The sequence below is a fragment of the Hippopotamus amphibius genome, chromosome 3 (genome assembly GCF_030028045.1).
Source record: "Hippopotamus amphibius kiboko isolate mHipAmp2 chromosome 3, mHipAmp2.hap2, whole genome shotgun sequence".
Taxonomy (NCBI): domain Eukaryota; kingdom Metazoa; phylum Chordata; class Mammalia; order Artiodactyla; family Hippopotamidae; genus Hippopotamus; species Hippopotamus amphibius.
In genome coordinates this window covers 2,440,538-2,467,947 of record NC_080188.1, presented here as the reverse complement: position 1 = coordinate 2,467,947, position 27,410 = coordinate 2,440,538, and the positions used below count along the sequence as shown (strand labels likewise).

Sequence of the window (27,410 nt, the reverse complement as noted above, 5' to 3'; positions counted from 1 at the left end):
GCCTGGCAAAAATCTCAGTCTTAATCTTCATTGTTTTTATAACTTATAAATCATACAATTGCATGTTGATTTATAAACAAAAGCAAAAGTCCTGTTCAGTGGTTTGCCTGGTTTTTTTTCCATGGCAAGTGGTAATGGCTCTGAAGTGTGTCCAGATATCAGTCTATGAAGTGTTTTGCCTGCCTACTTAAAAACAGACCTTTGGTTATGTAACAAAAATCTCTTTAAATTAAATACTCTTCACATATCTGTTTTTTAAGTGGCAAGAACAGAGTCCCTTGGGGCCAATAATAAAAAGTAATTAATAAGTTAATAAATAATAAGGGACTTGGAGTTTTAATCACTGACAGTTAACACTTTCATAAGTGTTATCTCATATGGATTCTCTGTTTTCAAAGATAAAGGGTCACTCGGTTCCCCTCAGCAAGGTATCAGTATTAACAATACAAATAGGGTATCCTTGCATCAAATGATGACACAGACACACCCCCTCTGAAGAACTTTTATTTTCTGCACCTGACGCTCTCCAGGAGCCTTGGCAACAGAGATCAGCAGCAGCCAGCGTGGCAGCTCCCTCGATGAGTAATGATGTGGATCTGGCGGGACCACGGTAGCCGTGGCAACTGTAACCCGCAATTCCTGCACTACCACTGCTGGATTTACTATGGCAGGGGCCAAACAGGCCAAGAGTAAAATGAAGCCGGAAACTACACACCCGACACCTCCAGGAGCGCACACTTTAATCAGAGCTGGCAGAAATTAATTCAAGAGGAGTTCTGACACAGGCACACCGCTGTCTTCTGCTTTTATCCTTGAATCCAAGAATCCTGAGACTTCATTGGTGTCAGAGAACTAGGGGGGGTTGGTCTTACATAAGTATAGTATTAAGTTAAGGTACATTTTGTTTAGGTGGAAAATAGATCATTTTGATTTTTCAATGTCCACCAATACCCTTCAATGCTGAGAAAACCTAAAAGGACGAACATTTAATTAGCCAAGGTGTTCTTTAAGTTTAATTTGTTTCCTCATTATTCACAATGCCTTCCCAGTGTTACTATTTGCTCATTCAAGTTACAAACCCTGAACCCGACGGAGATTTAATTCAATACATCAAACACGTACTGAGAGCCTTCTAAAGGTCAAGCCTCATACTAAAGCCTGGGGATATTAAAAAAAAATGTTTTTGTAATGCATGTACACCAGCATTTATATACGTAATTACAGAAAAAGAAAACTAATCTACTAATAATTGGCAAGTATAGTAGTAGTTATATCTGAGTGGTAAGATCATGAATAATTTCTACCCCCATTTTTCTCTTTTTCTGAATTGTCTAAACTATTTTTTTTTTTTTGGCCGTGAGGCATGCGGGATCTTAGTTCCTAGACCAGGGATCGAACCCAAGTCCCCCGCAGTGGAAGCACAGAGTCTCAACCACTGGCCAGCCAAGGAAGTCTCCTAACTGTTTTTACTATAAGCATGTGCTACTCTTGTAACCATTAAAAAACAAAATCAAAAGCTAAGGCTCCTTCTATGAGAAAGGAAAATAAGGACAGCATCATTGCATGTTATGTTCCGCAAATTAATTTTTACCTTAATAGTAATTAAGTTTTCCTTTTAAATATTCTCAATAATTATTATCAAAAAGAATTTGGAGAACTTGAGATCCTACCCGACAGCAAATGAATTGTGACCTGACCAATTTAATTAAGTACTCAAAATCTCTTTGTCTCAGGTAAGGAGTCACGAGGCCATAAAAAGAGTCCTTGGCTTTAAAAATACTAGTTATAATGTTAGATAATTTAGCGGCTCCAAAGGTCACTAGGGAAAGACCACTTTTTAACCAGAAATAAAGAGTTTTTAATTAAAGAAGTAAAGAAACTGAATCACTGGGACCTACATATTTATTTTTGTTTGCTGGTTTCGTTTTGTTTCAGTAGAAACAAGTAAAAAATGAGTTTCTGCAACACAGTTTGGCTACTTAAGCTCATGTTAGACGTCTGGGTAAATAAAATAATACTCAAAGAAATAAACTGAAAACCACAAAACAAATATTTATAACCAAATGCTTAACCGCAGTACTACCAATGAAATTCCTCTCTAATGAGCCCAGATGAGTAACTGCAAACTCAAGCTGGTAAAGTCACCTTTAAGGTTACATTCTTTCAGGAAGATTTGTATACGCTCCTCATAAATTTCAATCCTAATCAACGATTTCAAAAATCACTGAAATTTCTGTCACTGAACCAGATTTTAACTCTTCTGAAAATCATGTTCTCCACTCTTAAACTCATAATAAAAATGCAACCTCGGTTTTGGAGGAGCAAAAGGGGAGGATGGAGTATCTTCATGAGTTAAGAAAACTATGCGCTGTCTCTTTTAACCTCCAACCTATGGCCCGTTACTTTTCTTTTTTCTTTACTTACACTTTCCATCTGTCAACAAGTGCTTGTAATTTTATTTCACTGTCCTGTAGTTTATGCAGAGTTGGTATTATTTTACAGAGTTCTGTTAATGGACTGGATAAATGGTAATGCTATTTAAACTAGTCTCCTGCTCCAACAAACACAGCTGCAACTGTACTACGATTTCTGAGCAAACATCTTGACCTGAACATGGAGTGCTCTCTCAACCCGTCCAAAGAGAAATTGGAGCAGACAGCAAAGGAAAAGCATATTTGGCCGCTAGCAGCAATCAACCGTGTCGAATCACAATTCATATACAGTGTACCCTCTTTTTCTTTTATACCGCATTTAGAGTTTTTTTTTAAAAAGCATGTGTGCTTCTTCACCTGGCATCTCATTTTCAGCCAAGAGTCAAATGGCGATTATTCATTACAGAAGCACAAAGAAAATCCATATCATGTTCAGAAGATCAGACTAGATTTAATCTAAGCAAACAATAATAAAAATCGAACATCAGTGTATGAACTATATAGTAAAAGAAGTGAAGTTTTTCATTGATTATGTATCGGGAAACAATAGTGTTAAGTAAGAGTAACAGATAAAATAAGTTCGGAAAAGAACTAGAGATACACATTAGCATTATGCATTAATTTATAAAGAGAAAATAAACCTAAATTTGTTTCTTTCATGAATTCTAGATGTGTATGGCTCTACTAAATTATACAGTAGGGCAACCCTAGATCACTTGATATGCAAATACAACCACCAGGCAAATTTTTCCCTCTCGCAACATATTGTCCTGCTGTTTGTCCAAAATCCTGTATCTTTTGTCCTGTCACTCATCCTTCTTGTGAAAGAAAAGTTCATTTTTAAATGAGCATTTTAAAGGACATTTTTGTATGCAGATTTGTGCATATTTTCCCATCTGTTAGAACATTTGTTTCGGGTTAGCTGCTAGGCACCTGTATCGTATGAAGAATACTTGAACTTGCATCCTTCCTCTTGGAAATTGAACTAGCCAGGCAGCCAGCTTCACAAGCTCTTTGGTCCTTTATTTAGTAAACACTCTTAATGGTGGTTGTTTAATTCAATTAATGATCACCATCATAAGAAACTGGTCACATGAAGCTTAGAACTTTCCTCTCAAGAGAAAGATCATTGCTCACAATCCACTGAGTCTAATTCAGGTGAAACAAGTGCCTCAACTCAAAAGAAGATTCCTATTCCCTGATGCGGAAAAAAATTACACCTCTATGTTTTCATGTGTCACCAGCGTCTATGTCAGGTGTCAAGTCACAATCAATATTGAACATTAAGCTATCAAGCTCTAACTTCAGGAAATCAAAGCCTTCAAGTCCCTCCTGCAACTAGTCCTACACCAGAAACAAAATTTTACCTTCCGTTACTCCCCAGGGGAACTCCTCTGAGCCAGACAGGCACATCATGACTCTGAACACAGTTTCTAGCTGCCCACGGTCCCACTTGTTACCTTTCTTTTAATTAACTAGAAAATGCTGCCTTATAGTTTAATAGCTTCTGTTTCTTTAATTCACACAAGGATTCCAAGTCATCTTCTTTCACACAGCACCTTCATACAGGTATAAAATCCTAACAAAACATAAGGGAAAATCCCTCGGCCCATTATAGGATATTGTCAAAGGGAGCAAAATATTAAACAGAATATAATTTGCTGATATAAATTATATTTTGCACTAGATTATACCACCTGAATCCCCCTAAAAAAATTAATTCCAGTGCTCCCAGACTAAAAATCAAACATTCTGGTTTCTCAGAGACAGTGTTAAAGTTACTTCCTGCATCTCCCCCTTTGCAGCTTAATAATTTTAATTAGCTATAACAGTCTTTCCATTTAAATTATATTTTCACAGCTACACAGAAAACAGACAATTTTCTAGACAATGTGGATTGTTTTTATATGCACACTGTTAGCAAAGCAGTAATTTAATAGGTAGGACTCATTGTATACTAGCTTTGAAATCAATTCTTCAAAATCCCCTCAATCAATAAAAAGTTAAAACCATCTCAGTAGCCCTTCTTGGAAACGAAGCACAAATAATTAAATATAAGTATCAATTTATATTCATACAGATAATCTTCATAACAGCCTCCATCAAGTTTCCTTTGTAAAGACAGTCCTTAAAGAATTCTTGTTAAAAAGGTGGTCTCAAGGTTTCTTTGATTCTTTTAAATTTACTTAAATTGGGCCAATTAACCAGCAGAGAACACAACACAGAGGAGAAATACTGCTAGGTGACTCTGGCGATCCTCTGAGGAGCAGAATCAGGAAAGGCAGACTCTAGAGAGGAGACCGGGTGGGTAGCCGGCCCCACCTTCGCCTGCTGGGAAAATTCTCTCTACAGCAGGCAAAGGTGACAGGAGGACCTGAGAGACCCTAACAGAGACACAACGTCGGGGAGGGCTGTGGGGAGAGAGCCTGCCTACTTCTGGAATTGATAACAACAATATTGCACGAGTAGGCTACGAAGTCTTGGCTACAAATTCAAGTTCGAGAAAAAAGCCCTCTCCTCACTTTCCCCACAAGCATGACCACATGGGACTCTCCCCACTATTCAGGTGGGAGCCAAGCTGCGCAATTTATTCCATACATCCCAACAATTTTTTCACACCATCCACGATCATCAGTAATCACTGCTATTTATTTCCCCAACACTTTGTAGCTTATCTCCCATCTGCACAAAATCATTCATAAGGCTGAAAATTTAATTTTAAAGGCTTTCACAACCGTATTTTCACTCTGCACATTAGGTCAGTGAACCAGAATTCCAGGGAAGTAAAACCAATTCTGCATAAAACTCACATTACACTCCTTCCAAAAAAGTACTTCCATTAACAGTCAATGACGTATTTGATATGAAACCCTTACAGTCATTCATATTGCAGAGTTCTGAATCCAGGCTTTTAAAGGAACACTTAAGAGGAAATTTACAGTGTGCTTTAAATATCTTATAATATTTCCAGACTAATAAACACTATACGAATACAGAAACAATATCAAAAAAGCTGACATTAAAAACCCCAACTTTACAAGAAAACACTGCCAAGTTCCTCTGAAGAGGAAGTGCAGTGGCAGTCTTTCCCTTCAGAACTTAATCAAAAGCTTCCACAAAGAAGTTAGGTAAATCTCCCCATCAGGACCAAAAAAGAACAATGCAATTGCAATAACACAGATACAAACTAGCAACCGCTAACCAAATAAGAGAACTGAAACCACTGGAAAACCAATCATAAATTTCCAAATAAAAGAAAAAAGAAAAGAAAGAAAAAAAAGACAAACTTTTAATCCATTAATCTACTGGTGAATAGATTCCAGGAAAGCACAAGGAAACAGATCCAAAATACATTTAATAAAACACAAGGTACTACCCAAAGCAACAATAACTATTTCTGTCTACTTACAGCCTGTAGAGCTTCGAAGTCCCAAGAAACAGCAACTCAGGAAACAGCTGAAGGTGATTTCTGTTTAAACGCCTTTTGAGAAAAACAAAAACAAAGTGTATGTTACACAGAAAGTACCCAGCAACGAGACTGTGATTGGGTAGCCTCACGCCTCATCCTGTATTTCAGGGAAGAATGAAATGACATTCAGGAGAATTCAAGCATTGCAAACCAAAAGTTGGTTACACCTTTTGTTACATGACTCTTCAAAGCAATTTTCCATTGTGCTTACTCAGATGATGATTACCGGGGCCTAAACTCTAAACTCACATCCCCTGCAACATCAGTCAACCAGCACAGATGCAATGAAACAGCATTTCTGGTCTCAGACTCCTATGTCCAGGTTAGGCAAGTTCAATATACAGCAGAAACACTGTATTAAATGGTGCCCTAAAACAATTCATGTGTGTCCCAAATGACCTGAATTTTCAGCCAAGGTACTGAGGGAAGATGTAAATTTCTTTTTTTTTTTTTAGCTTTTCATTTAGTTTCAGAAAAATGTATAAGTGTCAGCATGATTTGTCCCTCTAGGCAAAATCAGAAGAAAACCTCCATCCACAGTTCTTGACTCAACTGATTAAGGCTGAGTTATAACTAAAAGTGGGGGCAAAAATGTTTAAGTAATGTTTTTTTAGGTTTAACTGATATTGGGATGTTTCAAATATTTTAGAAAAGAATCTGATTGCAACTCTAACTCAATTTAAGCCCTGGTAGTACGTAACGAAGCTCTTTTGGACTATGCACACTAACTATAAAGAGTGGCAAAATCTAGCCCTGATGTGCTAATATCCCAATCTCATTCGTTTTAAGTGTACACTTTAACATTTCAGTAGAAATAAATATCTACTCTTGGCAAGCTGATGTAAAATGCACACATAAATGATTTATAAGCTGCTACAGCTCTAGAGGAGAGTAAGGATGTCCAGAAACTAATGTCACACTGAAGAAACCTGTGGTGTTTCCTATCGTAAAGATAACTGTTAAGGGGACAGGAAAACAGGGCATATCAATCTTGCCCTCTTTTAAATATGATGACATATTTAAACAGTCATCAGATGGGGGCAGAATTACACTTATTTAGTCTCTAGAGGGCAGGAAATGGCACTTGTCATTGTAACTCTTCACAAAGTAGACCATAAGGAAGACTTTTCTAAGTATAAAGGATATTAAGAAATAGGATGATCAGCTTAGGAAGTTCTCAACTCCTGAGCCCACATACATTCAAGCAGAGGCGACGCATCTCTGCCCCCGTTTCCGGCAATGGAATTAATAAGAAATTCTGCAGTAAGTGAAACGTTGGACCAGGTGAACCGCAGAACTCCCAACTCTAAAGTGCCAGGAGGCAATGATAGCTATGCTACCATCTTTTGTTACATAGCGCGTATTATTAAGAAGTTGGTCATCTATAGAAATACCCTCAGCACTTAATAAAATGTATGTTCATAAAAATGTATGCCAAGACAATCAGAGGGAAAACAGTAAAACTAGTAGTGAAGGGGTGGACTTAACTTTTCACTGACACTAGTTTTGATGAATAAAGCACACAACAAGGTTAAACATGAAGTGAAATCAAAAGCTTTTATTTTTTTCTTTGCTGGCATGATTCTGAGGAAGAAGTACTTCCAGAGTCTACTATTAAACATTTTCAATAAAATATAACTTAATTATGACCTTGTTATATTTGTGTCTGTAAAAACAGATTACAAGTATTCACAACACAGCTAATGAGAATTTGTCTAGGGAAGACGCCCCATTGTCCAAAGAGGCAATCTAAATTTCTGAAATGACAAGGGATGTGCTTTCATAATGGGATCCAAACCACTGGACTAACTTGCCCATGATTCTGCAGCCAAAACAAGCACCGTCGTTCAGGGCCTCAGCCCCTGCAGAGGCAACTCTCCGTATGGAGGTTTCCCTTTTCTCCAAATGGTACTTTCTTACACCCTCTGTGTGATTCCCCTGATTCTCCTAAAGCGGGTTCCTCCCTTGCCTGTGTCTCCATATGCCCACAGTATTTGGTAAACGAGTCCCTCACACTATATTATACTTACTCACACACTGATCTGATTCCCACAACACTGTAAGGTCTTCAAGTGTAAAGACCATATCTATGTATTTCCTTTCTTCCTCCCTGGCACTTATTAGGTCCTTAGGAAATGCTGAATGAGAACAAACTGCTCTTCGCGTTTTGATATAGTTCAGCAAAACCCCAGCATGTGCATTTTATGTTCAGCCAACTTTCTCCAGGCTTGGTCCCTAAGGTACCCGCCTTAGGTTTTATGCCATTCTCCACATAACCTAAGTCCCGCCACCAAACCTGGCTTCACGTGCTCTATACAGCAACTGCCTCCTTTCCTTCCTTCAACCTCCCCCAGCTGCGCCATTTTCAACATCATCTAGAAATTGGAAGGAATTCAACAGATTGAAACAAATTTAGATTTTCAAGTGACTGAGAGCTGCTACTAGATTTCTTAATGGGTCTACACTGGTATCATTTCAGATATTGCAAGAAAGTAGATAATTCGGATAGGGTGCAAGCAGTGTCTTTTCTCAACTTTTTTTCATATTCTTAGCGGTTCTTAATCCATCCCCAAAGTAACAGCTAACATATAGTAAGCCTACTAGGTGACAGTCACTGTTCTGAGAAATTTACATGAATCATCACATTCATCCTACCCATGAGTGGATGCCACTGTCACTGCTGTTTTGGATGGAGACACATAGCTCGTAGAAAGTAGAGCTAGAACCTGAATTCAGGTGGGCTGACTCCAGAACATACCGTCTGAATCACTCCTTTCAAAGAGACACAGGCTAAACATTCCTCAACAGTAATTCAAAATAATGTAATCCTTAACTTTCCTTTCACCAACTTTTTTTGGGAAAAATGAAGTTTTACATAGCCCACTTCTTAAATATCTAAGTATGAATCACCTGAAAATAAAGCACCAGTTTTATTAAAAAAAGAAAGAAAAAAACCAGGTGTACAGGCAATTCACTATTTTAAAGATCTATTTAAAATACCTAAAGTTGAGAGCAAAATGAAAATACGTATAAAATATTTTTTCTCAAAATCCAAGTACTGTATCACTATTTCATGAAAATTATTATGAATGATCTAAATGTGTCTAAAGCAACCATGTGTATAAGGCAAGGTAGTATCATACCAAAAAAGGTAGATAATAGGTGACGTGGTAACATGCAGAGAGAAACAGTATGATTGCACCTTTTTTCTTTAAGAGTATCAATACACTTTTGGTTCCTGTTCTATTTCCTCTTCCATCAGTACTAAGAATAAATAAAAATACAAACATTAAAATAAAAAGGGAAACTCTTCCAAAATATTCAATAAATGAAAGAAATTTAAGCAGAATTTCTTATACAATGACCAAAAATTAAATCTTTACAGAGGATTTTTTAAAATCCAGAATTAAAGAATATCAAGGTGCATAACAACTGCTAAACAGAGCTGGAGAAAAAGTAGCCTGGCTTCTTCTAATACCACAGAATACTTCTCAGCAGCCTGAAGACGAGGGTGTCATAGTTATAACTCTAATGTATTGTGTTAAAGAAGCTACAACCTGAGAGTCCAAGAAGGAATAAACAGCCTGTGGTGAATTAAGGGCATTTCAGAGGAGGATTTATGTGAACCAATGTAAATTAGCTGTCTTAAGCAGACCAGGTGGGTCAATTACCAATTGTTCCCAGCAAGGATACTCAATTGTGTTGAAGGACAGATAAGAGAGTCAGTGATATTCAGCTCCTGTGTCATCACCAGCTAGATGGAATCTGCCCACAAGATCTCAGGACTGATTGAAAATTCGCTGGATAGAAATCCATGATTTCAGAAAAGTATGTAATATGTGTCCCTGGGACACATTTTTTTTTTAGGGTAAAGATGAGGGAGACAGTAACTTTCCTTTTGTGCGATGGGCTATTTTTGAGTGTGAGCTTCAGTGGGGTGAAATGACCTTTCTGAATCACGCTCAAGACCACTGGCCTCTGAAATGCAGATTCTTAATGACCTCAACTTGAAGGATAGCATAAGCATTACTGACAAGCATGGTTTCAATTATTATCTGGCAGCTGCTCCTGTGACCTGCCCATTGCTGGAGGTTGGTGGTCTTTTACTGTTTCAACTTTCACCTCAATTCAATTAATATCTGCAACCTTCAACCCAATCCAAAATGTAAAACAAAAACGATTTTACCAAAGCTAGTAAAAAATGCACGTCTCATATTTACCTGTCACTGTCAATGTAAGGTATTTACAACGCACCCGATCTGTAACAAGTATTTGATAAATGCTGCCTTAAAAAGTCTATCTTTTACAATCTCCTATTTCTCATACATAAATGCCTTCTCCTCAGGTAAATTTCCAATTGTCTTTTATGCTAACATTTTTAAAGCAAAGACTTTTAACATTTAGCTAGTATTAAAGTTTACATTTTCAGCAGTGATATCAATATTTTCACCCTTTATATTTCGCGGTAGGGAGATCAAAACTTATTAACAAAAATCTTGCTTCCTCTTCACTCCCCTTACTTTTTGATATTCTCCATATATTCAGAGAGATTTTGATAAATACCCCGAAAAAGATTTGGAGAACGTTTTGTACTTTCTTCACATCTCTTCTATTGATTATATGCTATAAGAAGAAAATCAGAAGGAAAACGATAGTAAATATGGATATTTAAAAGCCAAATTTGTTATAGACACATTTTATTAGCTCAATACGATAAAATAATTCCAAAACTCAGCTTCTAAAAAACAGGAAAAGAGACGCTCAAATGTATAATAATGATAGTTCTTTAAGTGCCAACTCTGCCTCCAGCATTTTGTGAAACTATGTGCATTATCTTACTAAAATCGTGTACCACTACTATGAGAGATGATAATTGTCTCTGTTTTAACGGCAATAAAACTGCAGTTTTAAAAGATGAAGCAATTTTATCAAGATCTCACAATGAAATTGAAACCAAGGTTTTTTTGATGTCACAATCTGATGTTTTAAAAGCAGGGAGAAGAGTTTGTATCTGATTAGAAAGCATGGTCAACAGTACAACCAATGAGTGTTAGCCAATGTTCACAGGACAGCAGGCAATAGCATGTAAGATTACCAGGTGCCTACACCGCGGGGAGTCTAGGTTATCTACACTGGGGGAGCAGCAGCAGAGGGATGAAGCCCACCAGCATCCAACGCAGACGAGCACTGCTGAGAGGACAATCAAACACTTTTTTGTTAATATTATCTGAAAGCAAGATGCCAACTGCATTAAAACCAAATCAGTGCTATCGTTACCAAACTTTCATTCTGAAAGTGTTTTCACCAATATTCCTTCTGGTCCAGTAGATATAAATTGCTCTGAAAACAGATAAGAGCAATAGATATAAAGTCCATGCAGAAAAGTCTCTCCTTCCATGTAAAGTTGTGAAATTCAGTCTAGAAGGCATAATTCAAGCAGAAAGGTATCCAACAGGAATGAAAGACAGCGTTCAATGTAAAATATTTGACATTCGTTGCTTCCACAAATGCATTGTAACAGTGCAAACAAAACTACTCATTTCAGGGGAGGTATAAAGGACACAACATCCAGCAAACACTGTTACAAAGGATGAGCCCAAAACAGATGTGGGAAAAATAAACAGCCTTGCTGCTTCAGAATTTATAAAACAGTCCACAAAGAGCAAACAGGCCTTCTCACCACTGTTCAACTTCAAGTCCCATTAAAAAAAAAAAAAAGTGCATGAAAAACCCTCTCAGATAGTTTCACGGTTCTGCAAAATTTCTAACAGTGCATTTGCATGAAAGCCTTCTAAGACCACAGTCAGTAAATGTAATTTAAAATAGTTCAATATTGCCTATAAACAGGTGAGAATAATTTAACATTTGGCTATCACAGATAAAGTGATACACTCTTGAACATCTAGGTGCATGATTTATCTTATACAATGTACACACTGAGCCTCTTTACTGTGTTTGAGATGTTCTTTAAAGAGCCTTTCTGAAGAAAATAACTGCAGTGATTTTAAACTTGGACATAAAGGTGCCAGAGAACAATTCTTTCGAGATGAGCTTGCATTCCTTTCCAAGGAGATTAGCACTGTTAGTTTGCCCTTAGTTCAAGAAAAAGAATGTGTTCTGTGTTGCCTATAAACCTGCAGGATGAGTCAGAAGAGGGATTCTCCACATCCTTGATGAACAGGGGATAAGGTGAGCTTTCCCTCAGACCTGTTCCACAACATACTCTCCACCTGAACTCATGTGTAGCGACCTACAACAAAAATGCTCCAGTGCCGAGTGCAGTAGCGCCCCAGCCTCACACTGGCTGTCACGTGCCTACGCATGGTGTGCGCACCCTGGGAGAAATAACGCAGCACCACCTTCAAGAAATTCATGTGCCTCTGAGATATCCTTTAAGGAGAGGGTAGAGTGTAGTCAAATTTAGGCTCTATCGTAAAGACACCTCTAAATTAAAATGAGTACTTTATTTTCATTTACTGGATAGAAACTTTAAAATAGCTAAATGAACAAGTTTTGCATGGCTTCATTACAATAATATTGTCAGGATTCTTTTCTCAAGCAAAAATGAGTATCAAATGACAAAGTTAGTAAAAAAAAAAAAAAAAAAAGGTAATCTCAAATCCAAACATATCTAAAATTGGAATGTTTAAAGCAATATTTTCTTAAAAGAATACCTTTACACCTTATTGGTAGGGAAAAGCCTTTGCCTAATATCCAGGGTTTTCAGTGGTGTGCTATTGGTTCTCATCCACGCAACCTAGGCATATACGCATTTTATTTTGCATTGTGAGTGTTTCGTTGCATTTAGGACAAAATGCCCTAACGTTTTTTTGGAGAACCTTAAAAAATTTCAAAAACTCTCTCCTACTCTCACATTTGGGTTATCAAAGAAACTTCCAAAAGTAGATGATTTTCAGCCTGGGTCCCTTTAAAAGGCCATAAAATAGAACTTTAATGACTGCAGCATAATCCCATAAGACATAAGTGAACAACGGAACTTTACACCAGCATAGAAAAGTCAGGGGTCACAATGTGATTTTTTTTTTAGCCTTCTAACATACTACACACTAGCCAAGAAATACCCTGAACTAATAATTTTGCATGGAGACTTTATTGCAGGTATACACACATATCTTCCGTGAAAGATAAAGAAGTATAATTCTTAAATGTTCCAATTCTTTACTGTGGCTTATTTGTAGTTTTTTTTTCTTAATTAATTTCCATTGAATACCTCGTCACTTAACTATATTAGATTTCATGTGAACGTATGATTAAACAATATGAGACCTGTTAATACAATCTACATGAGGCACATTCTCACCCCAGATAAGCAGGTACTACTAACAACACAGGAATCCACCAGTACACATGTTAGGTCAGGGCCTATAGGAGGAAACTGTCAAAACAGGAAGTACCCTGTGCTCATAGTGTGTGGGCGTGATTAAAACATTCCTTTTACAATGATGCAAAATCACGTTCTGATCATATTAGCTGATGTTGTTTTCTATACAATACAAAGATGGCAGTGAGAGGAAAAGGAGGCTGTGAGACAGGAAAGGTAGGGAAGGAGGGAGGGAGGGACGGAGAGGAGCAGGATCTTAATGCCCCTCTACCTGACATTCTGACTGATAACCTTATATTTCATCAATTCTTTGAAGTGAAAAATGTGTTTATTTTGTAGCTATGTTTTGATTTACCAATAATGATTTTCTCATCTTATACTAAAATTAAATTCAACCTAATAACATGACCCTGTTTCTTAGAGATTAAAAGTTGGATTTCTAAAAGGCACAGCTCTTATCTTCTGTTCTCAGATATCTTCTTTCTCTAGGTCAAGTTAAAACTCTAACAACATAAAAGAAGAAAAAACATATAATTTTGAAATATTCACAAAATATCATTTGGAATTGTTTTGATTTTATCTTTTTAAAATGGAAAAAAACTGAGAACCATAAACTGCACACAAAGTTAATGTTTTTATTTTTTGTTCTTCACATAATGAAAATTAAGTTACCATGTTATATATATTATGTATTATATATGTAGTATAAATGGCATGTACAACATAAACCTGCATTTATACACCTTTTCATAATTTGCAGTTTGAATTTAAAATTCACATTTAAATTGCTAAGAAACATATAAGCTCACACAAGCTATAACCATTTAAAAGTTAATTCACTGATTACTTCCTGCTTATTACATTGTCTCTTGCAACTTTTCTGGAAAAGGCAATTTGTGTGATGTTAATGACATCAACTACTACAATAAAAATATATACCATAATAATATTATTATAAGGCCATAGTAATTTGATTATAGAACTCTCTGGGTAGTTTTTTAAATTTTTATTTCTTAATTAATATACTGAACAAAATTTTAAAAAGTTTGCTCCACAAATCCTGAAGGCGTTCTTTAGCAAAACTGCTTGCCATTTAATGTACTTTAAAAAATAAATATTTGAAAAGTGTATCCACAATGTTCCTAAGAAATGGTTTTGAATTCCAGAGTCCCAAGGAGATGAATTGGCTGTCAGATAACAATGTGCTTCCATCAGATGGACTTGGCAGTTGTAAACAAAAGGAATTTTCTCAGCTTTTCCTCACAAATATGAAAATATTTGCTCTTGGCCAACAGCTGGGGTGATTTAAAGAAGTCCTGCATATATATTAGTTTTCATTCAAAATTACAAATCCTCCTCCCACTCTGAAACATCTGACTGCATCTCAGTAGAAGAGAAAATTGTTCTGAGATGAAGAGACATTCCCGGGGAAGTAAAAGTCAAAAAACAGTACCTACTTACAACTGTAATCAAATTGCAGATCATAAGATATCTGGTTAACAATTTTTAGGAAAAGTTAATTTATTCAAGATGAAAGTTCAAAGATACTCCAAAGTGGCTTGAAAAACAATGAAAATGTTTTGTTTCAGTGTTTCTGAAAATATTTAAAACTACCATACAAACAAAATAGAGATTTCATGAAAAGCCACTGAGAATCCTTCAATAATGTCAAAGTTGCTTAAGAAAAAATATACATATACATACATATATCTCTCTCACATAGAAACATGTATACATGTGACTACTAAACACAATATATGAATAAATAAGTTATTCATGAAAAAACTGTTAATGTTTAAATGATAATTTTAAATCATTCATCTTGCCAAACATTTAAATTATATGAATGCTTAGTTTTTAATGGATAAATTAAAAATACCTTTGCCAAGTACTCACTACAAATTAGCTATTCATAAAAAAGATCAAAGAATAATATGTCAGAGCATTTTTATATAACTTTTATATATTGAGATGTTATAAACTTATGAACTTTGTTATAAACTTAACCAAATGTTTACTTCATTTTTATTCCCTCCGCAAAACAAGCTCTAAGTAGTGGTTCTAAATTTATTTTTAATTCCACAATTATATCCCTATATTATAATATTATTCATGAACAAAATTTTATAGCAAAATAAATTAGATATCTCTGTTTAATTTTACTTTAGGCTACTAAAATGTAGCCTAAATTTACAAATACATTAGAAGTTGACAGGCCATTTTTGTACTTAGAATTACACAGAATTAACTTTTGCCCTTGGGCCTAGTGAATCTGAGTACGTGCTATGCCCAAAATGGACTTCATATTTCACTATTTGAAATAAAATTTTAATTTTTATCTAAAGTGTCTTTAGAGAAGGCCTGAAAACTTATTGCAATAATTGTTGCTACTTTTAATAGAACTGTTATTTGCCCTTAGAAATGCAAAGCTACTGAACTTGAATTATCAAGATATATGGAGATATGTAATTCATATTTCAAATTACAAACTGTATTTTACCTTAATTATTTCAGACAGAGGTTTCTGTCTTTTGTATATATACACTGTAGACATAAAATAATAACGGTCCTCAAGTAATATGTATTGATCCATAAGATTTTTGTGTCCGAAAAATAAAAATGTATTTTAAATCCTGAAGTCCACATTTGATCTTCTTGGAAAAACACAATCAATGTTAAATGACATGCTTTGATAACATAATTCTTACTTCCATCTCTACTAATCTTTAACTTCTTTTTCCAGCAAAAATATATTTAGAAAGCTACTATAAAGTAATGAAATAAAACTGTGAATAGAAGTTATTAACAATATTCACCACAAGTGTTAAATATCAGAAACCAAATCTTTAACACTAAGAACTTTAAATACGTCTTCAAATGGCACTAATGGCACATATAGCAACAGCATGGGAACTAAAATAACTATCAGCAAAACTTTTCTCTTCCATAATATACCATAAATGCAAATAAAATCACCACCTTTCTTCCTACATAAGCAAATAAAACTAGATGAACAATAAGGAAAAATGTACATCTCCTAAGTACCAAAGCAATGGTTACCAAGGAAGTAAATGTCTTAAGAAAGTAAGTCTGTATTTTTAAACTTTATCACAAGTTAGTACTATTTATACAAAATTCTATGATTTTAAATTATAAATTAGTTTGAAAATCACTTATTCAATTTCTTGTTTCTGTAAACTTACAAAGACTAAGGCATGAAATTGAAGACAGGGCCCTTGAACTGCAAGTATTTTTAAAAATTTAGTTATGTCGTCATAAGTTTGGAATTGAAAATACTTACAGTCTCTCCAGTTCTTTTAGATCCTGGAATGCTCCTCTTTCAATGGTGCTAATCTTATTCTCCATAAGCTGACTGAAATGCAAAGTATAACAGGAGTCTTAATGTTACCAGAGCCATCTGAAAAAGTTTCAATTCAGAAAACTTGTCCCTTTATGAAGTTAAATACTGCTCTGGTTTGAGATTCAATATCAAATCTAACAATGACACATCTGAGAAAAATCAGGGAGCGAAAATAGCATCCTCATCACAAAACTTTCATAGAAAATACTAATTCAGTTTCTCACAAAATTTAGTCAGAATCCTGAATCTTAAACTATGGTATATCCCGAAGAGTAACCCACAACACTACAACTTTGATGGCTGTTTTTCAAGTGAGTTCTTAACTGAAAGAATCAACATACGATAATTCATTATACACATACTTCAATCTACTCATGGATATATTTCAGAAACTGGAAGAATTCACAAAGGCCAAAATGTGTTTTTTAAAAATGAACAGTGAACACACAATGATCAAAAGTGTATGTTCACTGCAATATAAACATTTAAAAATCTGTAGGTAAAAACAATTTTACATTACATGGACTCTCAAATGATGGTTCATTCACAACTAACTTAACACATTAATTAAAGAAGCAATCATATTGCAACAATTTTATAAGTGCAGCAAAGATATAAAATACAAGAAACAATTCAAAATATGACCAACATATTTTTATAGAGAAACATTTCCCATCAAAAACTCTGCGAAAACATGGACTGTCTGATTTTAATGTTAGAAAATATACGTGCATGTTGTTTGCTACAAAAGTCTGAACGTTTTTATATTAGCAATAATAAAATGCAGACCCACTTAAATTCTTTCCAGTTAATCTCAAATCCTAAAAGTATATCAAGTGACTCACAGTACTCATCCATACTGTGAAAGCAATTATTCAACATTTTTATTTGCATAAGACACTTAGGGTATGGTATAGCAAACATTTGAGGTCACTTCCATAATACTGTTTCTATGGCTTGATTCCAACCTTAAAATAAAGGTCTACATTTTTATTAAAAATTGTAGCACACTGATAAACAAAAAGAAAAACGAGAAACAAAACGAAAGGAAACCAAGGCCTTTTAAAATTGTACATTTCTGTCATTGAGATAGTTTTTTAAACTGAGATCAATTCAAAATACACAACTTTAAAAAACAAAAGGGAATTCTCCAAAATACAGAAGAACATACTTACAGAACTCTTAGGTGTCGAAGACCAGCAAAATCTGTCTTAGTAATCCGTGTGATGTTATTTCCATTCAAATCCCTAAAAGAAAACAAGAAAATGAAAGTTCCATTTAATTTCTATCACTATCTAGTTAAACAAAAATATAAACTAAATAAAAACTTCTGAGATAAAAGATCAGTTCCAGTTACTAAAGTAGTTTGCAAAGTAAAAGAGAAAGAGAAGGAAGTCATCTTTGAAAGAAAATTTTGCAAATGATTCTTAAGTGTACAGAGTCCATGCTTACTGGCATATAACAAGGAAATGAAGTGACTGTTATCAAGAGAAGTTCTCTTTTGTGTGTATAGGAGTGCTTTCAATTTTTGTTTTTTAAGGAGGTGTATATTAATTTCACAGGTATTCTACTATTTACTACTATTGTCAGGCACACTCCCAAAAAGTTACCTTCAGAAAGTTAAAGGAACAATTTTCTAATACTATTCAAGAAGAAATTTTAAAAATTCAGAACCCTGTCCTTAGGTGGCACCGTGGCAAAGAATAAAGTTAGAGTACCACCAAAAGAACTGCACTGAGTTCAAAGACTCGCATTTAAAGGCATTTACGTTCCAACAATTCTATATATGAAAACTAAACTCCTCATTTGCAGCACAGGGACCTCCGCTATAGCTGTAAAGTGAAAACTACTAGCAAAGGGCAACAATGGAAATAATACACAGGCCCTGCCCTGACATTTTTGTTCAGATTTCAGCACCCCATTTCCTTCAAAGTCACAACCCCCTTTTCTGGCCTCTTAGGTCAAGATCTAAACTTGCCGTGGTTCCAATCATTTCAAATAAAACCAGGCTTTGCTGCGGTTTGAATGGTCTCCTTCACGGAAGTAAACCCTACCTTGACTTTGAAACGCCATGTGTATTCAATGGGTTTATATTGTCAATGATATAATTTTAAAAGCCAGCACTGAGTAAGCCATTTTCTGAAAATTCTTTATATTCCTCCCAGAGGTAATTTTTTTTTAAGTACCTAAAACTCAGTTGCTATTTCTCCCCCCGAATGCATTCCCTTTTTGTTGAATAAGACACGTTCGTGGTTAAACTTTAAACTGTTCTGAATAGCACGAACTGACAAGTGCTGAAACTGAGTCTGCACTGCTTTCTCCCCACCCCATCTTCCCTGCTGAGCAAAGTACCATGGAACTGCTTCCACACCGTGCTGGCTACCTGACCGGACATGCGTCCCAGCCCACCCCGCCGCCTCCCATCCCAGACAGACGTGGGAGATAAGGTTTGCACAACACACCCTGGGTAGGGCCTCAACGTGCCCGGGGCCGCGAGCCCGGGAAGGCGGGCAGAGGCGGAGCAGTGGGCAGCCCAGGGAGGCTCGGGACGCGGGAGCCCTTTGCAAGGGAAGCAGTGGCGCGACTCTGGCCTTTACGCTGAGGGCGAGGGAAACGGGCAGGCTCGGAAGGGCGGCCCACGCGCTGCGGGCCGCGCCGGGGGAGACCTGCCAGCCCAACGGGTCCCGTCCGCGGGCCGCCGCCCTCGCCGCCCGGGCCGCGGAGGCCCGGGGGCGCAGCCCGGCCGCGCTGGCGTCTCCGGGCCCACGCGCAACGGCCAGGGCGGCGCGGCCCGCGGCCTGCACGCTCCACGTCCCCGCCCGCGGGCAGCGCGCCCCCCGCAGCGCCTGGGCCGCCCACGCCCGCTGCGCGAGGACTTCAGCAGAGACGCGCAGAGACGGGGAGGCGGGCATGTCTTCGCGCAGCCGAGCGCGAAGAGAGGAAGGAAGTGGAGATGCTGCCACGCGCAGGGACGCAGAAACTGCCAGAAAGGTGGAAAGGAGGCAAGAGGGCTCGGCAGGAAGGGCCGCAGGGGGCAGCGGAGGGCCGCGGGGTCCCCGAATGGGGAAGACCCGACCTGGCTGGGTCCGGTCGGGGAACCAACCTAACTTCGGCCAGTCGGTGGGACGCCGTCCGCCTGCGGAGCCTCCCCCTTAGGGCCCGCCGCCGCCTCCCCCGCGGGGAAGGGGCCAGCGGGGTCTGAAGAGTGGCGGGGGGTGCGCGCGGCCGCGGGAGCTGCCGCCGTCCGGGGGCATCCTTCCTGCCGCGGCCTGGAGACGCGCCCCTGCGCGGGCTCAGCCGCCCCACGACCCCGTCTCCGCTCCCTCCGTCCCCAGGAGGGCGACACAAAGCCGGGGAGCGGAGGTCTCCCTCTCTTGAGTGCCCCTCCTCCGCCAACGCCTCTCTTCGCCACCCCGCGGTGACAAGAGCCGGGACTCGGCCCTGAACCGACCCGCGAGAGTTCCCAACCGCAGGGTGACTCCGTTTACAGAGTCCGAGGACCGGAGTCGCGTCTCCCTTGCCCCGGGCATCCGCGACGACTCGTTCCCCATCTCCCCGCCTTCCCAGGCTCAGAGAACTCGCCCGCAAAGGGCTGCGAGTGGCGGGACCAGAGCGGGAGGAAGGGACCAAGCGCAGCCTCCAGCGGGCCCGCCCCTCCTTGGGCAGTGGCCCCTCCCTGGGCAGCGCCCTCCCAGAGAGATCAAGCCCAGGATGCGCCTTCGGGAAAGCTAGTGAGCACTGCCCCAGGCACAAGTCCCTGTGCCGCCGGGTGCCTCCTGCCTCGATGCAGCGGCCGCGCGCCCCCGACGGTGGGGAGGAAGGGGGAGAAAGAGCCCATACTCACAGTCTCTCCGTGTTGCGGGGGATATTCCTGGGCACACTGCGCAGCGCCAGCCCGTGACAGTCCACTGTGCTCCCGGAGCAGGAGCACTGCGCTGGGCAGGCCTGCGGCGCCACCCTGTTCACGATGGCCAGCACTAACCCCAGCGACAGGGACAGCGTCTGCCAGCCCACGCCGCGCATCTTCCCCCGCCGCCTCCTAGCTTGCTGGCGCCGGGGGTTTCTCTGGAGCTAGCTGCTCTGCTCGAACCGCGCTGTGCCTGAGGCCCGGTCCCTGGCGCGAGTCTAGCAACCCAGTGTCCGGATAACGTGCACAAAATAATACAGAAGTAACCGCAATATTCAAGGCAGTGGAGCTGACACAGGTACACGCCTCTCCGCTCCCCTCACCCTCCTCCTGCAGGACAGGCGCTCCTTAGGCAACTTTAGGTCCTTAAAATCAATGGTCCAGGCCAAGGCTACAGGGAGACCCCAAAGCAGCGGGGAGGAGATCACCCGTCGTCTGTCTCACAAATGTCAACTTGGAGGTAAAAGACCTGGAGCTCCCAACCGCGGTGAAGACCGTGAAGATGCAGGGGCCAGCAGCGCGTGGAACAGGGGTGATCCGACGCCACCGATCCCCTCTGCAAATCCAATTCCAGTGGGTACGGCAGGAGACAGAAGAAGGAGGCTCAACAGGAATGGTGGTCTCGATCGAAGTGAGCTCTCGGAAACTAGAAGGCGCAGGAGCCCCGCGGGCCGGGAGCGGAGCGCGCTGGACGACTGGGCATGGCGCGCGGGGGCGCACGGGGCTGGCACGCAGCCTGGGGGGCGCGGGACCGCGCTGCGGTTCTCCCGGCGAGGCTCACTCACGCGGCCTTCCCCACCGGCCTGCGGCTCCTCCGCAGCCCGGGCCGGTGCTCGTGGTCTCCCGACAGCCGAGGACGGCTTGCAGACACACATGCACTTCGCCGAAGGATGTCTGGGCAATTCCGCCTCCCGCCCGCCGTCTCTGGAGACGCTCCGCACCAGGGCCTTCCCCGGGGTCACGCGGAAAAGACAAAAGGGCAGTCAAGCCGCCGCAGCAGGCAGGAATATCCACCCGTCACGACCCCGGCAGAGGAAATCCAAGAGGCCAAGCTGGGGACGAGAGCTCCTGCGAAGGCTGCGTAGGGACTGGCTGGCGGGCCGGCCGGGAGGAGCGGCGAGCGAGGCCAAGCTGGAGGTGCGCGCCCCCCGGGTCCTGCCGGGGAGCTCCGGACGGCGGCGAGGCGGCGGCCGGGGCGGCGGGATGCGCGGCTCCGCAGAGAGCCCCGGAGGCAGCTGGACCGCAGCCCCGCGTGCGTGCGTGTGCCGCCCCCCTCGTCTCCCGGATACGCCGCGCGGCTCCGCCGCAGACACCTGACGGCAAAGGTGGGAGACGCCGCCGCCGGCTCCCGGGCGGGGGCGGCCCCCCCGGCCTCCGCCCGGCCTGCCCCCGACAGCCGGCACGCGGGCCCTCCTCCTCAAGGCGCAGCAACTTTTCCCGGGCTGTGCATCCGGTCCCCGGGGCGGGAGGGGGGGGTCCTCCCGCCGGCTCCGCGCCGCACCTGCCTCGGCGGCCGCAGTCGCGAGCGGCCCGGCTCCGGGCAGCCCCGTCCGCGCTCCGCGGGGCCCTGAGCGCGCCTTCCTCGGGGGAGCGCAGCGGGGGAGAGCGCGGGCGGCGGCCCCGCCGGCTCCCGGGCGCCCGGCAAGCGGCTGAACAATAGGACGGGCGCAGCGGCCCCCGCCTCGCCCGGCTGCGGGGAGGGGGTGCGTGCCGCCCCTGGAGCTGCGGGCTCGGGCCGCCCGGACGCTCCCCGGCCTCCTCAGCGCTCCCGCCGGGCCCGGAAGGCTCGGCAGCTGCTGCCCGCGCACGCGAGCCGCGGCGCTCCCATCCCTCGCCGCCGCCGCCGCCTGTTTTTAAACCAGCGTCTGCGGCCGCCCCGCCGCCGTCCGCGCGCTGCCCGAAGAAACAACCCCGAGTCAGAAGTTAAGCGGCGCGGGCCTTATATACCCGGCGGAGGCCCCGCCCCACCCCCGGCCCCGCCCCGCGCGGCCCGGCTCCGCCCACCGCCCGCGCGCCTGATGCCCGCACCTCGCGGCCGAGAGGTGAGGCCCCGCCCACCGGCCGAGTGAGGTGAGGCCCCGCCCACCGGCCGCGCGCCGAGCGCCCGCACCTCGCGGCCGTGAGGTGCGGCCCCGGGGCCGCCGCGGAGGAGGGATGCAGGGAGGAGGAGGAGCTCGGCAGAGGAGGGGGGGCCCCGGGCCGCCGCCGCCGCCGAGCCCAGGGCCCCAGAGGCGACCCGGCCTCGGGGACGGCCGTGGGCGGCGCGGGGAGCACGCGAGGGCGGCCTCGCACGCGGCCGGGGAGCGGCGCTGGCGGCGCCTGTGCGGGCGCGTGGGCCGGGGGAGACTGAGGGGCCGCGCGGCGCCTGAAGCGCAGCGAGAGACGGGGAGGCGGGGGGAGCGCGGTTTAAATCAGAAGGAAACCTGTACCGGAGCCGAGGTGCCTGAGCGGACAGGCGCGCGCGCGCGCGCGGGGGTTTGGGCGCTTCAGAGCGGAGGGTGTCTGCGAGGCGGGCCGCCGCCGCCCGGGCGCTGTGGGTGCGGGCGCGCGCGCGCGTGTGTGTGAGTGTGCGCGCGCGCGCGCGTGCTCCCTCAGGGCGGGAGGGGGAGGGGAAAGCCCCAGGCCGCGCGCTGCCCCTCCCTTCAGGGGGCGTCCGCATCCCCCCGGCCCCCAGGGGGAGCGCGCCCTCGCCGCCTCGCGCCGTCCTAGGGCGGCGTGTGTGCGGCCGCCGCCCCCGAGGGAGCCCGCCCTGCCGCTGGCGGTCCGAACGCCCCAGCCCGCTCCCTGCGGCGCGGCCAGCCCTCGGGCGCTTCCCCGTCCCCGCGAGGGCGAGCGGGCCTGGCCCCTGACCGCATGCCCGGCGCGCGGGAGGCGCCGCGGCGGCGGAGCGAGCCCTCCCACGCAGGCGCGGCCTCGCTCCGACGGGTCTGCGGGCCCCCGGCAACTTTTTTCCCGCTCCCTTGCCCTGGGCCGTCCTGGCAAGATGGCCGCCTCCACCTGCCCGCGACACCCTTGAGCCGAGTTGAGGGCCCCCGAGAGGCGGCCGAACGGGCGCTCTCGGGCGTCAGCGGACGCCACGGGGCTCGCGGTCCCAGCTTCCGTGAGGCGCCTCAGGAGCGTCCAGCGATGTGTCCTGGGGTTCAGCCTAAAGGCCTGTTATGTCACTTCCTTAAGGAAGACGTGGAAGCCAGTCACGGAGGAGGAGGAGGTGAAGAACGCGTGCCTACCGCGGGTGAGGGGTGCTTCCATCCCCACACACACCCCTCCCCCGGGGCATTTCCTTCGTCTGCACCAGCGGATTCTGGGCTCGGGATACCTTCACGGCCACGCGCAGGAGCCCCACCACTTGGATACCCTGTCAGCCTCAAGGTATGCGTGTTGATGTCCCGCTGCGTCCACCGCGTGGGATCGCGGTTCTGTGTCCTCACTGCGAAAGCGCATCTCGTGTCCCACATGTTCACAGGGCGTGCTCTGTATATCGCCGCACCGTGCGAGCCACAGACCTGCGTTCAAGTTTGGTTCTTTTCTGGCTCACTTCCCATTTTGTGGAAAACCAAGAAAAGAGCCGAAAAGAACACTCACAGCAGCATGCCTACAGAAACGTATTTTTGAATTGGATGCAAATTTGAATGAGAAGATGTGTCCGGTGGATTTCGTTAAGAAAAAAAAGGAAGACTACAACGAATTCCTGAGAGACACGGCATATTCATTTCTTTGTGTCATCCACTTTTCAGTTAATTAATACAGGGAAATTTATAAATGACCGGATTTCTCGTTCAAAAAGTATTATTAGAGTATTCCTTCGGTGTTATTTCAGAATGGTTTGGGAGGCGTCGCGTCCTCCAGTACCATTAACGTCTCCGTCTTCGTTCTTCCCAGACTATGTTGCTCCCAAATGAGTTCTGAATTTCACGTTGACTCTGTCACACCCATCCTGAGGGAAATCTTCTGTGCTGCCTTTTGTCACCACATGGGGTCCCCGTAAATCCTGATCTGGATTAAACAGAAGAATTCACCGGAGTCAACATTTAAGTCCCCTCTCACCTTGAGGGGGAAACGAATCCAGTTGCTAGAATGATTTAGAAAACAATTTAGACATTTAAACACTCATACAGTAAAAAACGAAACAAAAACAAAAATGAGAAAGCACTTTTCTATGGAGGAAATTTTTGTGAAATTGGGATACATGGGGGAAAGGAATAAGAAAGGAGAACTGATGAAAAATAGGTAAATGTGAAAAAAACAGCAGTGGCATGGATTGAATTCATGAAACTTACAGAATAATTCTGTGGATTTAACTGCTTTCATGTTACTGTTTCCCTTTGTTGCAAAATGTGTTCATGTTAACTACATACTTTTCCTCATAATATTTTTGTATTGGAAATGTAAATATGGAACCATAACATCATGGAGGTGAAGACTGAAATAAAATTTGTTTCATGCCTCCTAGGTTCCCAGCTATTTGGTAGAGTTAAAACCACAGCGTAATTCTAGATGGTTGCTGTTTCATTTGTGTTCAGGTGAGGACTTTGGTCTTCAGCCAGGTCTGTTTACTTGGCACGGTTGAAATCAGAACCCGAGTTCTCTGACCTCATACCTCAACTGGTTCTCCTGCTCCCACCCTGTATAGTCTCTGGAGTTCCCAGGATCAAGGAATCTGTACTTCATCAAGAACGGTCACCCTCACACAGGAGATGTTCCCCTCTCTCTGCACACACTGTTTACGACACCTAAAGGGAGCGGGGGAACCTGGATCGGCAGTACCCGTGCCCGATTACCAGAGCCGGACCAGCTTCTGTGGCTAGCTTAAACTTTGGGATGATTCTCTAAGGCAGTGGTTTATCAGAGTGTGGTCCCTGGACCAGCAGCATCAGAAACCCCAGGGTTATAGTTAGAAATACACATTTTAGGCCCCACCTCAGTGCAGCATCAGAAACTCCGGGGCTGGAGGCCGTACACCTGAAGTCTGATAAGCCCCCAAGTGGTTTTGATACTCGCTGAAGCTGGAGAATCCCCGCTCTCTAGAGCTTCTCCGTGGTTCCATCGGAGCCGCCTAAGTTTGGAGATTCAGGCGGCAATGAAGGATGGGCTGCCGAGCTGACTTGGCTTCTCGCTCCCCGCGTTGGACACGTGTGCGTCGCTGACAACCTCTAGGGGGCGCCAGAATGTTTCCTTGGGCAGCCCCCGCAGAGGCAGCGGTGACTGAGGCTCATTTTCCAAAGAAATGGCCCTGAGAGATGGGAAGGGCTTCCATCGCAGCAAGCCGTCCAAATTTTTATGTCTCAGGCAGGTACCAACTTCATCACACAAGGTTTTTCCAGTGTAATATGACATGTACGAGAATAAAAATGCCTAGTTTCCATGATTATCGTGAAGATTAAGATCGTATCTCTCAAACGAGCATAGAGGTATTGTGCTGTTATTTATTTATTAAAAAAAGGCAGTGTAATTATTTTCATCATTACTCCTGCTAAGCGGTGAACATTTCTAAAATATTTGTATTGTGAGAATGGATTGGATATTTCTATTAACTATTACAATGACCAAGTAGCTCCTTGTGCTGAGCCCTGGGAAACCCTGGGAAAGGTGTTTTAAGAGTAGAGGAAAGATGAACAAAAGGCGAAAGACGAATACGATTAGTTTCATGACAATTATGTCCCATAGTGCTCTTTTGAAGAGGTAGCGTTGGTTTTCCACTGACATAATAGAACAGCCTGTTGGTGGTTTAGCGAAATTAAGGTGAAAGGCCTGAAATTTGGATATGCTGCTGAGTGGGGACGCTTGGGAAGGTTTGGGTATGTCACTGAGATTTCCTGGCCTTGGCTTTTCTCAAGTATATGACGTAGGGATTAGACCAGTTGAATTACAGATCCTTCCCAGTTCTCAGTAATAATGTAACCATACATGTATTAAATAATATCTGGTTCCAAACCCTGGGCTCCTCATCTTGTATATCTCAGCTCCTTTAATTCTCAGGACAGGCCTCTGAGTTAGAGGCTATTTGTATCTCCCATAGATCATGAAGAAAACTGGGGCTTGCGGGTATTCATTCAATGGTCATGTTCATGCAGCTAGTAACTGGCAAAGTAGGAATCAGTATTCTAGTCTGACACCAAATCCCATTTTATGAACATCAAATAAACTGTTTCTCAGATTCTGTGATTTGAATGCTTTGTGCAGTGATTCTCTCTTTCAATTAAGACAAAAGTGTATTCAGGGAGGTGAAGGTGGAGTAAAGGGATATTTGAACATTAAGTATGGAAGATACTTAGGCAAGAACAACCACAAAATAAAAGGTAAAAGAAGTAGTTAATACTCAACGATGCAGGTTAAAAAACACATTAACATTTAAAAGCCCAAGAGAAAATAAACAGCAAAAATGTTAATGGTTTTGTGAGGTTAAAATAAATTTACAAGAAATTAACCTTTGAGGAAAAGGAAATTCAGTTGTAAAAATAGTTTTAAATTGCCTCATCTTTTAACTTACTAAATCTAAAAATGCCTCCTGGATATTCACAGAAGAAAACAATCTTTCTGTGTTATTTGGGGAAGAGGGGGCAGGAACCCATCACAACATCTGCAGGCTCCTTCTTCTAATTTCAGAAAGGCTGACTGTTCTGTGGGGTCACAACATCAGGCGAAAATTACAAAGAAATTTGCTGTTGTCTAACATAAACTCAAAATAAATATTTTCAAACACCAAGGCTAAATAGTATATATTTTAGAATAAAAATCAAATCTGATTAACAGAGGCAATCCATAACCACTATTGGAAAAATATAGTTCAAAGTGTATACCTGCCTGATGGTCAAAAAGTCATTTTTCTCATACAAAATAGTCACATTAATGTCTCAGACCAAGAGTTTGCAAACTTTTTCTTTTAAGAACCAGATAGCATT

The 27,410-nt window shown here is 43.0% G+C and overlaps 2 protein-coding genes across 10 annotated transcripts in view; one reads left to right on the top strand and one right to left on the bottom strand.

The window, feature by feature from the left end:
- Nucleotides 1–23,045, bottom strand: part of SLIT2 (slit guidance ligand 2) — a 364,105-nt gene extending 341,060 nt beyond the window's left edge. For 7 of the 9 annotated variants that reach the window (XM_057726060.1, XM_057726062.1, XM_057726061.1 and 4 more), the window contains exons 1-4: nt 20,449–20,639; nt 17,780–17,851; nt 16,545–16,616; nt 5,842–5,913 (exon numbers count right to left, since the gene is read on the bottom strand). In XM_057726060.1, the coding sequence (XP_057582043.1) occupies nt 5,842–5,913; nt 16,545–16,616; nt 17,780–17,851; nt 20,449–20,627 (395 nt within the window). In that variant the 5' untranslated portion in view covers nt 20,628–20,639. Of the gene's footprint in view, nt 1–5,841; nt 5,914–16,544; nt 16,617–17,779; nt 17,852–20,055; nt 20,120–20,448; nt 20,640–22,940 lie in introns of those variants that run through there. The other 2 variants (XM_057726063.1, XM_057726064.1) reach the window with 2 other exon arrangements.
- Nucleotides 23,032–26,875, top strand: LOC130848115 (uncharacterized). The gene is made up of 2 exons (XM_057726072.1): nt 23,032–23,880; nt 23,975–26,875. Exons 1-2 carry the CDS (start codon nt 23,365–23,367, stop codon nt 24,251–24,253), a joined length of 795 nt encoding a protein of 264 aa, XP_057582055.1. The 5' UTR covers nt 23,032–23,364; the 3' UTR covers nt 24,254–26,875.
- The last annotated feature ends 535 nt before the right edge of the window (nt 26,876–27,410 follow it).